Source organism: Stenella coeruleoalba (assembly GCF_951394435.1).
Source record: "Stenella coeruleoalba genome assembly, chromosome: 15".
Taxonomy (NCBI): Eukaryota; Metazoa; Chordata; class Mammalia; order Artiodactyla; family Delphinidae; genus Stenella; species Stenella coeruleoalba.
The window spans coordinates 66,194,838-66,209,846 of record NC_137161.1 but is presented as its reverse complement, the minus strand read 5'-3'; the positions used below and the strand labels follow the sequence as shown (position 1 = coordinate 66,209,846).

At 41.1% G+C, this 15,009-nt stretch overlaps 1 protein-coding gene across 1 annotated transcript in view; it reads left to right on the top strand.

The window, feature by feature from the left end:
• DNAH3 (dynein axonemal heavy chain 3) overlaps nt 1-15,009 on the top strand; it is a 189,277-nt gene that overhangs the window by 154,733 nt on the left and 19,535 nt on the right. Inside the window, exon 52 of the mRNA XM_079946098.1 lies at nt 9,946-12,087. Within this exon, the coding sequence (XP_079802224.1) occupies nt 9,946-12,087 (2,142 nt within the window). The remainder of the gene's footprint in view (nt 1-9,945; nt 12,088-15,009) is intronic.

Genomic DNA, 15,009 nt, shown 5'->3' with positions numbered 1-15,009 from the left:
GGAGAGGTCTGGGTTGGGGACGGGGTGAGGAGGAACAAGAGCTGCTGGTGAAGGATTAGAGGGAGAGAGACAGGGGCAAGGGAGGGAAAGACTGAAACTGATGGGCCTGAGGAAGACAAGGAAACAGAAACTTAGAAGAGGAGAGAAAGGAATAGGGGAGGGAAAGAGGAAAGCTTATATAATCAAGCCTTAGAAGCATGAATAGGTGAAAATTCGTTCTTAAAATCCAAATTAGATGCAGGATCTTGCAGTAAAACCAGTGTCTTAGAATTGAACAAGGACTTTATAAAACATCTCCAGTGATATTTCCTATCTTTTGAATCTTCGTATCCTTCAAACAGTCCTGCTGTTCCTCCATTCCTTCCGATGTGTTAGAAATTTCTGATCCCTCATTTGGGAGACTCTGGCTTCTGCTTCCCATTGTTTATCATTCCCTCTTCCTTGGCTGGTTTCAGGCCAAATAACACATGAAGAAATACAAAGGTGATGAGGATTGACAAGCAGGGAGCAGACATTACAGGAGACTCCTCTAGGGAAGCAGCTGAGGTATAATCTGGCTACACCCTGGAATCACCTGGCAGTTTAAAGAATGCTAAAGCCCCTGCCCCCACTCCTAGAGATTCTTATTCCTTTGGTCTAGGGTGTGGCCTGAGCATTAGTATTTTTCTTAAAGCTCCCAGGTGATTCTAAGGTGCAGCCAGGATTGAGAACTGCTGAGATACGCAAAGCATGGCCAGGTCACAAAAAATCAGTTCTCTTCCTGTATCATTGATGGTGGGCACAGGATGCATCATTCACCTTTCTTATTTTAAAATTGAAATGAATTTTGGGTACTATTCATGTAACGCACAGAATTTAGCCAGTACATTGGGACGGAGCAGAAGAGCAATTAAATTAGTTTTGGGTACCTTGAATTTAAACAAAGCAGATCATTTCCTAGAATGCAAACAAAAACTTTCATGGGAAATATTTCTTTGGTGTCTAAGCTTGCTTTAGGAATAGGACATATTTGACCTGTTGTACCTAATATGATATCTCAAGTACAATTTTTTTTGATGAGCCTGAACTTGGCAAGGGTTTATAATTACCTGAGTCAAAGAGTTTGACTTTTTTCTAACACATTAACAAAAGGAGCACTGCCCTGGGATGGGATCTGGGCTCACTCATTCATTAGTCAGCATGAAGGCTGCTAAGGTGAATAGGGCCCTGCTTTGTTTCTGGGCAGACCAAGGACAGCCTTCTGTTTTGTTGCAAGTCTGCAAGCTGCTTCCCCCACCCTCACTCTTTGTCTGGAGACAGCCTCACTCACTTACTCACTCACTAGAAGGACTGATTCATCACAAGGACAGCCTAATGCGCTCCATCTGACCCACTTCCCATATTTGAAAAAGAATATCAAAACACATAGCCATGGATCCGGTTGCCCTCTTCATCTGTGACTGGGATAAGGGGCAACATTCATTCAATACATACTGAAAACTGATAATTAGGCACTGTGCCAGATTGTAGTAAACACAGAAGGAGCATACAAACTTTTTTAAATGTGTACTTGATTTATTATATTATGTTAGTTTTTGAGTGTACAGCATAGTGACTCAAAATTACTTTCGATTATATGCCATTTAAAGATATTATAAGGGGACTTCCCTGGTGGCGCAGTGGTTAAGAATCTGCTTGCCAATGCAGGGTGCACAGGTTTGAGCCCTGGTCTGGGAAGATCCCCCATGCCACGGAGCAACTAAGCCTGCGCGCCACAACTACTGAGCCTGCGCTCTAGAGCCTGCGAGCCACAACTACTGAGCCCGTGTGCCACAATTAACGAAGCCCACATGCCTGAAGCCCATGCTCCACAACAAGAGGCCACCGCAATGAGACCATGCACCACAACGAAGAGTAGCACCCGCTCGCCACAACTAGAGAAAACCTGCGCGCAGCAACAAAGACTCAGTGCAGCCAAAAATAAATAAATAAAATATAAATTTTTAAAAAAAAATTAAAAAAAAGATAAAGTTATTATAGGAATAAACCTACCTAAGGAGACAAAAGACCTGTATGCAGAAAACTATAAGACACTGATGAAAGAAATTAAAGCTGATACAAACAGATGGAGAGATATACCATGTTCTTGGACTGGAAGAATCAACATTGTGAAAATGACTCTACTACCCAAAGCAATCTACAGATTCAATGCAATCCCTATCAAACTACCAACGGCATTTTTCACAGAACTAGAACAAAAAATTTCACAATTTGTATGGAAACACAGAAGACCCTGAATAGCCAAAGCAATCTTGAGAATGAAAAACAGAGCTGGAGGAATCAGGCTCCCTGACTTCAGACTATACTACAAAGCTACAATAATCAAGACAGTATGGTACTGGCACAAAAACAGAAATATAGATCAATAGAACAGGATAGAAAGCCCAGAGATGAACCCATGCACATACGGTCACTTTATGTTTGATAAAGGAGGCAAGAGTGTACAATGGAGAAAAGACAACCTCTTCAATAAGTGGTGCTGGGAAAACTGGAAGCTGCATGTTAAAGAATGAAATTAGAACACCTTCTAACACCATACACAAAAAGAAACTTGAAACGGCTTAAAGACTTAAATGTAAGGCCAGACACTATAAAACTCTTAGAGGAAAACATGGGCAGGACACTCTATGACATAAATCACTGCAAGATCCTTTTTGACCCACCTCCTAGAGAAATGGAAATAAAAACAAAAATAAACAAATGGGACCTAATGAAACTTAAAATCTTTTGCACAGCAAAGGAAACCATAAACAAGAGGAAAAGACAACCCTCAGAATGGGAGAAAATATTTGCAAGTGAAGCAACTGACAAAGGATTAATCTCCAAAATATACAGGCAACTCATGCAGCTCAATATCAAAAAAACAAACAACCCTATCCAAAAATGGGCAGAAGACCTAAATAGACATTTCTCCAAAGAAGATGTACAGATTGCCAACAAACACATGAAAGGATGCTCAACATCATTAGTCATTAGAGAAATGCAACTCAAAACTACAATGAGGTATCACCTCACACCGGTCAGAATGGCCATCATCAAAAAATCTACAAACAATAAATGCTGGAGAGGATGTGGAGAAAAGGGAACCCTCTTGCACTGTTGGTGGGAATGTAAATTGATACAGTCACTATGGAAAACAGTATGGAGGTTCCTTAAAAAACTAAAAATAGAATTACCATATGATCCAGCAATCCCACTACTGTGCATATACCCTGAGAAAATCATAATTCAAAAAGAGTCATGCACCACAATGTTCATTACAGCACTATTTACAATAGCCAGGACATGGAAGCAACCTAAGTGTCCATTGACAGATGAATGGATAAAGAAGATGTGGCAAATATATACAATGAAATATTACTTGGCAAGAAAAAGAAATGGAATTGAGTTATTTGTAGTGAAGTGGGTGGACCTAGAGTCTGCCATACAGAATGAAGTAAGTCAGAAAGAGAAAAACAAGTACCATATGCTAACACATATATATGGAATCTAAAAAAAAAAAAATTCTGAAGAACCTAGAGGCAGGACAGGAATAAAGATGCAGATGTAGAGAATGGACTTGAGGACACGGGGAGGGGGAAGGGTAAGCTGGGACGAAGTGAGAGGGTGGCATTGACATATATGCACTACCAAATGTAAAATAGCTAGTGGGAAGCAGCCACATAGCACAGGGAGATCAGCTCGGTGCTTTGTGACCACCTAGAGGGGTGGGATAGGGAGGGTGGGAGGGAGACTCAAGAGGGAGGGGATATGGGGATATATGTATACGTATAGCTGATTCACTGTGTTGTACAGGAGAAACTAACACAACATTGTAAAGCAACTATACTCCAATAAAGATGTTAAAAAAAATAAAATGATGCCAATCTAAAAAAATAAAGTTATAATAAAATAGTGACTATATTCCCTATGTTATACAATATATCCTTGTAGCTTATTTACTTTATTCGTAGTCGTTTGTACCTCATAATCCCCTTCCCCTATGTTGCTCCTCTCCCTCCCCTCTCCCCACTGGTAACCACTACTTTGTTCTCTATATCTGTGAGTCTGTTTGTTTTGTTATATTCATTAATTTGTTTTGTTTTTTAGATTCCACATACCAGTGATAACATACAGTACTTGTCTTTCTCTGTTGGACTTATTTCCCTAAGCATAATAGCCTCCAGATTCATCCACATTGCTGTGTGGCAGTATTTCATTCGTTTTTATGACTAAGTAATATTCTATTGTATATATATATACCATATCTTCTTAATCCCATCGTCTCTTGATGGGCACTTGGGTTGTTTCCATATCTTGGCTATTGTAAGTAATGCTGCCATGAACCTTGGGGGTGCATGTGTCTTTTTGAATTACTGTTTTTGTTTTCTCCAGATATATATCCAGGAGTGTAATTGCTGGATCAATTTTTAGTCTTTTGAGGAACCTCCATACTGTTTTCCATAGTGGCTGTACCAATTTACATTCCCACCAGTGTATTTGAGGGTTCCCTTTTCTGCACATCCTCTCCAACATTTGTTATTTGTGGTCTGTTTGATGATAACTGTTCTGACAGATGTGATGTGATACCTCACTGTGGTTTTGATTTGCTTTCTCTAATAATTAGCGATGTTGAGTATCTTTTCAGTGCCTGTTAGCCATCTGTATGTCTACTTGGGAAAAATGTCTTTTCAAGTCTTCTGCCCATTTTTTGGTTGGATTGTTTGTTTTTTAATATAGAGTTGTATGAACTGTTTATATATATTGGATATTAACCCCTTATCAGTCATATCATTTGCAAATATTTTCCCCCATTCAGTAGGTTGTCTTTTTGTTTTATCCATAGTTTCCTTTGCTGTGCAAAAGCTTTTAAGTTTCATAAGGTCCCATTTGTTTAGTTTTGCTTCTGTTTCCTTTGCTTTAGGAGATGAATCCAAAAAAAATATTGCTATGATTTATGTCAAAGAGTGTTCTGCCTATGTTTCCTTCTAGGACTTTTGCGGTTTCCAGTCTTATATTTAGTTTTTAATCCATTTTGAGCTTATTTTTATATATGGTGTGAGAAAATGTTCTAATGTCATTCTTTACATGTAGCTGTCCAGTTTTCCCAGCAGCACTTATTGAAGAGGTTGTCTTTTCCCCATTGTATATTCTTGTCGCCTATGTTGTAGATTAATGGACTGTGAGTGTGTTTATTTCTGGACTCTCTATTCTGTTCCATTGATCTTTGTATCTTTTTTTTTGTATCAACACCATACAAGGAGTCAAGGACTGTGATACCTTCAGCTTTGTTCTTTTTTCTCAAGATTGCTTTGGCTATTCAGGGTCTTTTGTGGTTCTATGTATGTTTTAGGATTATTTATTCTAGTTCTGTTTTTGGTATTTTGATAGGTTTTTGCATTAAATCTATAGATCCCTTTGGGTAATATGGACGTTTTAACAACATTAATTCTTCCAATCCAAGAACGTGGGATATCTTTCCATTTATTTGTGTCGTTTTCAGTTTCCTTCATCAGTGTTTTATAGTTTTCAGAGTACAGGTCTTTCACCTCCTTGGTTAAGTTTATTCCTAGGTATTTTATTCTTTTTGACATGATTTTAATGAGATTATTTACTTGCTTTCTCTTTCATTATTCATGTATAGAAAAACAACAGCTTTCTATATATTAATCTTGTATCCTGCAACATTATTGAATTCATTTATCAGTTATTTATTGGTTAAATTTAATTTATCAGTTAAAATTATTATTTTTCTTGGAGACTTTAGGGTTTTCTATATATAGTACCATGTCATCTGGAAATAGTGACAGTTTTCCTTCTTCCCTTCCCTTCCACTCCCTTCTGGGTGCCTTTTATTTCTTTTCCTTGTCCGATTGCTGTGGCTAGGACTTCCAATAATATGTTAAATAGAAGTGGCCAGAATGAGCATCCTTATCTTGTTCCTGATTTTAGAGGAAAAGCTTTCAGCTTTTCACCATTGAGTATGATGTTAGCTGTGGGTTTGTCATAAATGACCTTAGTTATGTTGAGATATGTTCCCTCTATACCAATTTAGATGAGCGTTTTTAATCATGAATAAATATTGAATTTTGACAGATGCCTTTTCTGCATCTATTGAGATGATCATGTGATTTTCATCTTTCCTTTGGTTAATGTGGTGTATCACATTGATTGATTTGTGGGTATTGAACCATTCTTGCATTCTTGGAATAAATCCCACTTGATCATAAAGTGATCTTTAGCTCTAAAGTGAGCCTCTTATAAGCAGCTCTAAAGTGAGCCTCTTATAAGCAGCAGTCTTGTTTTTTTATCCAATCAGCCATTCTGTGTCTTTTGATTGGAGCATTTAGTCCATTGACATTTAAAGTGATTATTGATAGGTATGTACTTAATTGCCATTTTGTTACTTCTTTTCTGGTTGTTTTTGTAGTTCTCAGTTCTTTTCTTCTTTTAGTCTCTTGTGGTTTGATCATTTTCTTTAGTCTTATGCTATGTTCCTTTCTATTTTTTGTGTATCTATTGTAGATTTTTGATTTGTGGTTACCATGGGGGTCATATATGTTGACCTAAATTGTATCTACTTGTCTTAAACTGATAGTCATTTAAGCTTGAACACATTCTAAATGAGCTATGTTTTTCTACTCCCCTCCCCCATGTTTTGTGTTTTTGATGTCATACTTTACATCTTCATGTTTATCCCTTAACTGTTTATTGTAGTTATAATTGATTAAACAATTTTTGTCTTTTAATCTTATTTAAGCTTTTAAGCTTATTTAAGTGGTTGATCCACAGCCTCTTCTATATATTTGCCTTCACTAGTGGGATTTTCCCTTTCCTATAAATTCTTACTTCTTGTTATAGCCTTTTCTTTTCCACTTAAAGAAGACATTTTAACACTTCTTTTAGGTTTGGCTAGTATTGCTGAACTCTTAGGTTTTGCTTGTCTGAGAAGTTCTTTATCTCTCCTTCAATTCTGAATGATAATCTTGCTGGTAGAGCATCCTAGGTTGTAGGGTTTTTCCTTTAAGCACTTTAAATATATAATTTCACTGCCTTCTGGCTTGCAAAGTTTCAGCAGGAAAATCAGCTGATAGCTTTATGGGGGTTCCCTTGTATGTGACTCTGTTTTTCTCTTGCTGCCTTTAGAATCCTCTCGTTAATTTTTGCTATTTTAATTATATGTCTTGGCATGGGTCTCTTTGGGTTCACCTTGTTTGGGACTCTCTGTGATTCCTGGACCTGGATATCTGTTTCCTTCTTCAGGTTCAAGAAGTTTTCATCCATGATTTCATCCAATACATTTCGCCCCTTTTCTCTCTCTTTCTTCTCCTTCTGGAACCCCTATAATTCAAATGTTGGCACATTTAATGTTATTCCAGAGATCTCATTCATTGCTTCCTATTTTTCTTCTTATTTGTCTTTCTTTCTGCTCTTCTGATTGGGTGATATCTGTTATTCTATCTTCCAGATCACTAATGTGTTCCTCTGTATCATCTAGTCTGGTGTTAATTCCTTCCATTGTGTTTTTCATTTCAGTTATTGTATTCTTAGCTCTGACAGTTTCTTTTTTTTTTTTTTTTTGCAGTACGCGAGCCTCTCACTGTTGTGGCCTCTCCCGTTGCGGAGCACAGGGGCCGGACGTGCAGGCTCAGCGGCCATGGCTCACGGGCCCAGCCGCTCCGCGGCAGGTGGGATCTTCCCAGACCGGGGCACGAGCCCACGTCCCCTGCATCGACAGGCAGACTCTCAACCACTGTGCCACCAGGGAAGCCCCCGACTGGTTCTTTTTTATATTTTCTAGTTCCTTGTCAAAATTTTCACTATGCTTATTTATTCTTTTCCCAAGTTCAGTTAGCATTCTTATTACTAATGCTTTGAACTCTTTATCTGGTAAATTATTTATTCCTGTTTCATTAGTTGTTTTTTAGGGTTTTTTCCTTGTTCTTTTGTTTCAAACATATTCCTCTGTCTTCTCATTTTGTTTAACTGTCTCTGTCTCTATGAAAGTACATGAAACAGTTACCTATCCCAGTCTCAAAGGAGTGTTCTTGTGTGGGAGTGTCCCTTTGCAGTCTATGTGTGCCCAGTGGCTTTGGTGGAAGAGCTGAATCTTGAAGTGAGCATGGGTCACATCTTTCCCCAGGGTCTGCTGGCAGCTATCACCTTGGTGGGAAGGGGGCTGGAGATGGAGGGGCTAGAGCCAGAGCTGGGTGTGAGATGAGCCTTCTCCTGTGCTGAGTGGTCATCACCACCCCGTCAGGGGCAGGGCAGGTCCCATGGTGCTGGAGCAGAAGCCGTGCGGGTTGGGTCCAAGCTGGTTCCATTCTCTGTAAATGTGTGTTCTCCCCCTCCCATCAATGGCACCTTTATCCCAGAGGGGAGCAGTTCTGGAGCGAGGGAGGCCAGAGCAGGCACCCTGTGTGGGCTAGGTGTGTGCTGGGATGGTCCCAGCACACCAGTCGGAGCTTCAGACAGCTCCTGATCCACTGCCTCCATGAGCTCCAGCAATGGATACCCTCATCCCATTAAGATGCAGTGCCAGGTCTGGACCAGCTCGGTCCACCCCCACCCCACCCCCACAAGTGCACACTCTCCGCAGCAATGGAAGCCTTCACCCTAGTGGGGAGCTACACCAGAGCTAGAGGAGCTGGGGCAGGCACTTGGTGCAGGCCGGGCACATACTGGGGCAGTGGTGGGAAGCTGGTCAGTGCCCCAGGCAGTTTCAATCTGCTTTCTTCATCGTGTTCCCAGGAGTAGGCAAGCTTGTGTGCACTCTTTATGAGTGGTGTCTCAGTTTGTCCTAAAAGTTCCACTAGTTTTCAAATCAGCTGAAGGAATTTATCTTCCTGGTGCCAGACCCCAAGCGTGCCCAATATGTGTTTGAACTCCTCACTCCCAGGGAGGATCTCCAAGCCTGTGATATCCCCTCCTCTTCTGTATCTCCTCCTAGGGGCACAGGTCCCAACCTCATTGCTTCTCCTCCCTTCCTACCCAACTCCATGCGGATCTCTGTTTATAGCCTTGGTTGTAGAAGAGTCTTTCTGCCAGTCTACAGTTGGTTTTCAGTGAGATCTGCTCCACGTGTAGATGTACTTTTGATATGTTCATGGAGGGAAGTGAGCTCAGTGTCATACTACTCCGCCATCTTGTTCTCCCCAGAAGCTTACAGCTTTGAGGGAGAGACAGACAATCAAAACTAAACCAAAAAAAATCACAGATTGCCGTCAATGCTATAAAGAGAATGGATGTTCTAGCCTCTGAGATGAAAGAAAATGCTCCACAGAGAGGTGGCTTTTAAAATGAGCCTGAAGTCTGGCCAGGAGCCATCTAGATGCCATTTACAGCCTAGGTTAAGAGCTCATGGTAGCGAAGCACTTGGGATCATCAAGGAATTGAAGCAAGATTCTTGTGACTGAAGACCAGGGAGCAAGGCAAAGATGAGGTGGGGAAGGTTGGTGGGCCACCCAGACCATGGTAAGAAGCTTGGGCTTTTTTTTTAAATTAAGATTGTATTTTTTCAGAACAGTTGTAAGTTCATAGCAAAATTGAGTTGAAGATACAGAGATTTCCCATATACCCCCTATTCCCATACATGCCTAGCCTCCCTCATTATCAACATCCCCCACCAGAGTGGTATATTTGTTACAACTGATGAACCTACATGGACACATCATTATATCCAAAGTCCATAGTTTACATTAGTATTCATTCTTGGTGTTATACATTTTACAAGTTTGCACAAATATGTAATGACATGTATCCATCATTATGGTATCATACAACATATCTTCTGCCTAAAAATCCTCTGTAAGACCTTGGATTTTTTTTTTTTTCTTTGCCAAATATGAGAAGTAGCCACTGCAGGGCTGTAAGTTTCAGGCAGAATGTCTTAATAATAGTCTTATCTCTGTTTTTTGTCCCAAACAGGTAAAATGACAGAAGATTACTGGGGGGTATCAAGAAAGATTCTCGGAGATCTGAAATTCTTGGAGAGTCTTAAGACATATGACAAAGACAACATCCCACCAATGATCATGAAGCGGATCCGGGAAAGGTTTATCGATCACCCGGATTTCCAGCCGGCTGTGATTAAAAATGTGTCATCTGCGTGTGAGGGTCTGTGCAAGTGGGTGAGGGCCATGGAGGTGTATGATCGTGTGGCCAAAGTGGTAGCTCCTAAACGGGAGCGGCTGAAGGAGGCTGAGGGGAAGCTGGACACACAGATGCAAAAACTGAACCAGAAGCGAGCAGAGCTGAAGATGGTGGAAGGCCGCCTCCAGTCCCTGAACGATGACTTTGAAGAGATGAATACCAAGAAAAAGGCGTTGGAGGAAAACATTGAAATCTGTTCCCAAAAGTTGATCAGAGCAGAAAAACTGATCAGTGGTCTTGGGGGAGAGAAGGACAGATGGACAGAAGCTGCCCGGCAGCTGGGTGTCCGCTATACTAACCTGACAGGGGATGTGTTGTTGTCCTCTGGGACCGTGGCTTACCTGGGGGCCTTTACCATGGATTATCGGGCTGAGTGCCAAAAGTGGTGGTTGGCCCAATGTAAGGACAAGGTCATCCCCGGCTCCAGTGACTTTAGTCTTAGCAACACATTAGGAGACCCCGTAAAAATTCGTGCCTGGCAGATTGCTGGGCTGCCCACTGACTCCTTCTCCATTGACAATGGCATCATTGTATCCAATTCCAGGCGCTGGGCCTTAATGATTGACCCTCAGGGGCAGGCCAATAAGTGGATCAAGAATATGGAGAAAGCAAATAGGCTGTCAGTCATCAAGTTCTCGGATACCAACTACGTGAGGATGCTGGAAAACGCTCTGCAGTTTGGTACCCCGGTCTTACTAGAAAATGTTGGGGAAGAGCTGGATGCCTTTATTGAACCCATCTTGCTCAAGTCCACATTCAGACAGCAAGGGGTTGAGTACATGAGGCTTGGTGAAAACATCATTGAATATTCCAGGGATTTTAAGTTATATATCACAACCCGTTTGAGGAACCCACATTATCTCCCTGAAGTCGCCGTGAAAGTCTGTCTCCTCAACTTTATGATCACCCCCTTGGGCCTCCAAGATCAACTCCTTGGCATCGTGGCTGCCAAGGAGAAGCCAGAACTGGAAGAGAAAAAGAACAAGTTGATTGTGGAAAGTGCCAAGAACAAGAAGCAGCTAAAGGAAATTGAAGATAAGATCTTGGAGGTCCTTTCCCTTTCTGAGGGCAACATCCTTGAGGACGAGACTGCCATCAAAATTTTGTCCTCCTCCAAACTGCTTTCCGAAGAAATCTCTGAGAAACAGAAAATTGCTTCAGTGACAGAAATGCAGATCGACGAGACTCGGATGGGCTACCAGCCAGTGGCTGTCCACTCTGCCACCATCTTCTTTTGTATCTCTGACCTGGTCCACATTGAAACCATGTACCAGTACTCCCTGACATGGTTCATAAACCTCTACGTGCACTCCCTGGCCCATAGCAGGAGGAGCGAGGAACTAGAGCTACGAATTGAGTACATCATTGAACATTTCACTCTAAGCATCTACAACAATGTCTGCCGCTCTCTGTTTGAGAAGGACAAGCTGCTTTTCTCCTTCCTCTTGACGATAGGCATCATGAAAGAGAAAAAGCAAATTAACGAGGAAATTTGGTACTTTCTTCTAACTGGAGGCGTTGCCCTGGACAACCCCTTCCCCAACCCAGTTTCCGAATGGCTGTCTGAGAAGGCGTGGGCAGAAGTGGTTCGTGCATCCGCGTTGCCAAAACTGAAAGGCCTCATGGAACATTTGGAACAAAATGCTAATGAGTGGAAGCTCATCTGTGACTCAGCCTGGCCCCATGAGGAGATGTTCCCTGGATCTTGGAAACTTCTTCCAGGTTTGGAGAGGATGGCGATTCTCCGATGTCTGCGGCCTGACAAAATGATTCCAGCCATTCGGAGGTTCGTTGCTGAACACATGGGAAACGTATACACTGAAGCCCCTACGTTTGATCTCCAGGGGTCCTACAATGATTCCAGCTGCTGCATACCACTGATATTCGTGTTGTCTCCGGGTGCAGACCCAATGGCAGGTAAGGGCAGAATGTTGTGTGAGGAATATTAAAAGCCCAGAATGCATGGATGGATGACAATAGCTTGTCCCTTACAGCAGGAATCTCAAATTCAAATGGCTTTGAGCGTCAAGCAGTTAACAGACTAAGGCAGGGCTGGGGCAACATAAGACTTCTTCTCCTGCCTAAAGCGGGCAGCTGCTACTCAGCTCTTGTGCATTGTGCCGTCTGATAATGTGATCTCAGGATGACCAGATCATCTGCTTTTTCAAGAGCAACCAGAAAGGTAGAAATCACCCATTTTTAAATCCTGATATCTCATTCAGATTTTTTCTTAAAAAAAGCCAGGGCTAGATTGAGCCAAGTGACTGCTAGTTTATCACCTTTGTCTTAGACCATTTTCTCAGACTGTTGCTTCTCTCAGCTACGCTTCTTTCTTTTCTTTCAATTTTTAAATATTTTGAGTAATTAATGCTGCATGTAGTAAAAAAATAAAATAAAATCAAACAACGCAAAAAGTGTAGGACTATGGCTCCATTTTGTCCCCTCAAGGGACATTTGGGGAAACATTTTTGTTGTCAAAACTAGGGGGTGCTACTGGCATCTAGCAGATAGAAGCAAAGGATGCTGCTAACTGTCCTACAATGCCCAGGACAGTCCCCCACAACAAAAGATTATCCAGCCCAAAATGTAAATAGTACTGGGGTTGAGAAACCCTGGTATAAAGTGAAAGGTACATCTTCCTCCTAACCCTCTTAGAGACAACCACTACTAACAGTTTGTGTATGTTTCCAGAAAGTGTTTGTGCATTATAAAAGGGTGTGAGTTGTTGACAGAAATAGATTCGTTTTCTATTCTGTTGGGGAATCTTAAAGCTTTAGTTTTCTCTGTTGCTGAATGAAGAAAGAATACCAGAAATGCAAATGACATAGTTGGCAGTTCTGTGAAAGCTGAGGAATTTGACATGTATCCTGACCCGGTTAGAAAGCCAGCACTTCTCCTCAAAGGCAATCAGAGGAAGGCGCTGAAATGAACTGGTACCCTTTCCAGGTTCCTACACTCAAATTATTGTTGTTGTCAAAGCTCAATTCATGACCCCTTTCTAGCATCTTTTCTCCTTCCCCTGTGTCCTTTCTGTGGCAGGCTTATACAAGAGAAATGAGGGGAAACCAGGAAAAGTAGAGAAGAGAAATGGGGACAAGGTCAGAATATGGTCTGTAAAATGATGATGCTGTGTTGGGAGAGGACAGGCCTGTAAAATCCAACGGTGTATGTAGCTTGTTCCTGTTCCTCTGTGCTAGAGGCTTGATTAGATTCAGCTGGGATAACTTCCCAGGAAACTGCAGGTACTGTGTCCCTCAGAGTGTGCCGTATTAGGAGGCACATACTGTCTGGTCATCTTTTTTCATTAAGATTGATCAGTGGGTTCAGGCATTGTCAGTGTGCTTCAGCTCGCGACTCCTCCACCGCCTCCTGTATAAAGTTTCCCATCAGCCTTTCACCTAATATGGTGGTTCTCAATCTTGGCTGCCCATTGAAAGCACCTAGGGAGCTTTAATAAAATCTCCATGGAAAGACAAATACCATATGATACCGCTTATATGTGGAATCTAAAATATGGCACAAGTGAACCTATCTATGAAACAGAAACAGACTCGCAGACATAGGGAACAGACTGGTGGTTGCCTAGGGGGTGGGGGGTGGGAGAGGGATGAGTTGGGAGTTCGGGGTTAGTAGATGCAAACTGTTATATGTAGAATGGATGAACAATAAGGTCCTATTGTATAGTGCAGGGGACTATATTCAGTATCCTGGGACAGAACATAATGGAAAAGAATGTAAAAATGAATGTATATATGTGTATAACTGAGTCACTTTGCTGTACAGCAGAAATTAACACAACATTGTAAATTAACTATATACTTCAGTAAAAAAATAAATCAAAAGCAGTCAGTGAGAAAAACAAGATTACCTCTAAAGAACAGCAGTTAGACTGACAGCAAATGTTTCAATAGCAACAGTGCAATTTGTGGAATAATACCATCATTGTGGTAAAAGAAAGTATGCAAACGTAAAATCTATCTTTCAAGAATGAGGGTGAAATAAAGAGGGCATCTCAATTAAAAATTGAAAGAAAGAAGAAAAAAAAAAAGAAAATCTCCATGTGCAGGCCTCACCCTCAACCAATTAAGTTAAAATCTTTGTAGGTGAGACCCAGGCACTGTGTTTTATAAAGCTTTTCAGGTAATTTCAGTGTGCAGCCAATGGGAACCGCTGACCTAATGGTTTTATCAGCCTTAGAAAATCATTCCCCAGATCCATTATTTCATTAGGGGCTGCAAAATGATGATATTTTAATTCTATCATTCCTCCCACATTTATTAGCTGGAACTCTTCTATAAAGAAGGATTTTTCTTTATCAACTCTTTAGTTTACTCTAAATATAGTTCAAAAAGGACAGACAGAAAAGATGCTTGGTTCATACTCTTTATTTACCAGCTTTCAGAATAGTGAATTGGTGCCCTAGTGACCTCCAAAGTTACTTAAGCAGTAAGATGGGGGTTTTTGGTACGATTATTAATGTATTAGTTTTAACATATTGGACGTTTCCAATATAGTGGTATTTTACTCCACTGCTGTCATTATTCTTTTTGATGCTCAGATTATTCAGTCATTGGCCTGTGGTAGCACCTTTGTATCAATATCCTTTTCACATACCCCAGTGGTTTTTGATAACTTCCTCGCTGTGTAGAACTACCATATATATTTCAGGCTTATCTTGAACAAATGTTTCTCCAAGGAACTCCAATTCCTTTAGCAGGTGATGGTATTTGGAGACCTGGGGTTCCCATCACTACGGAATGCATCATTGATTGCAGACCTTACTTTCCACTAATTCTCTTTTCGGCTGTATCTAACCTGCTTTTTTAATCAGTGCTTTGA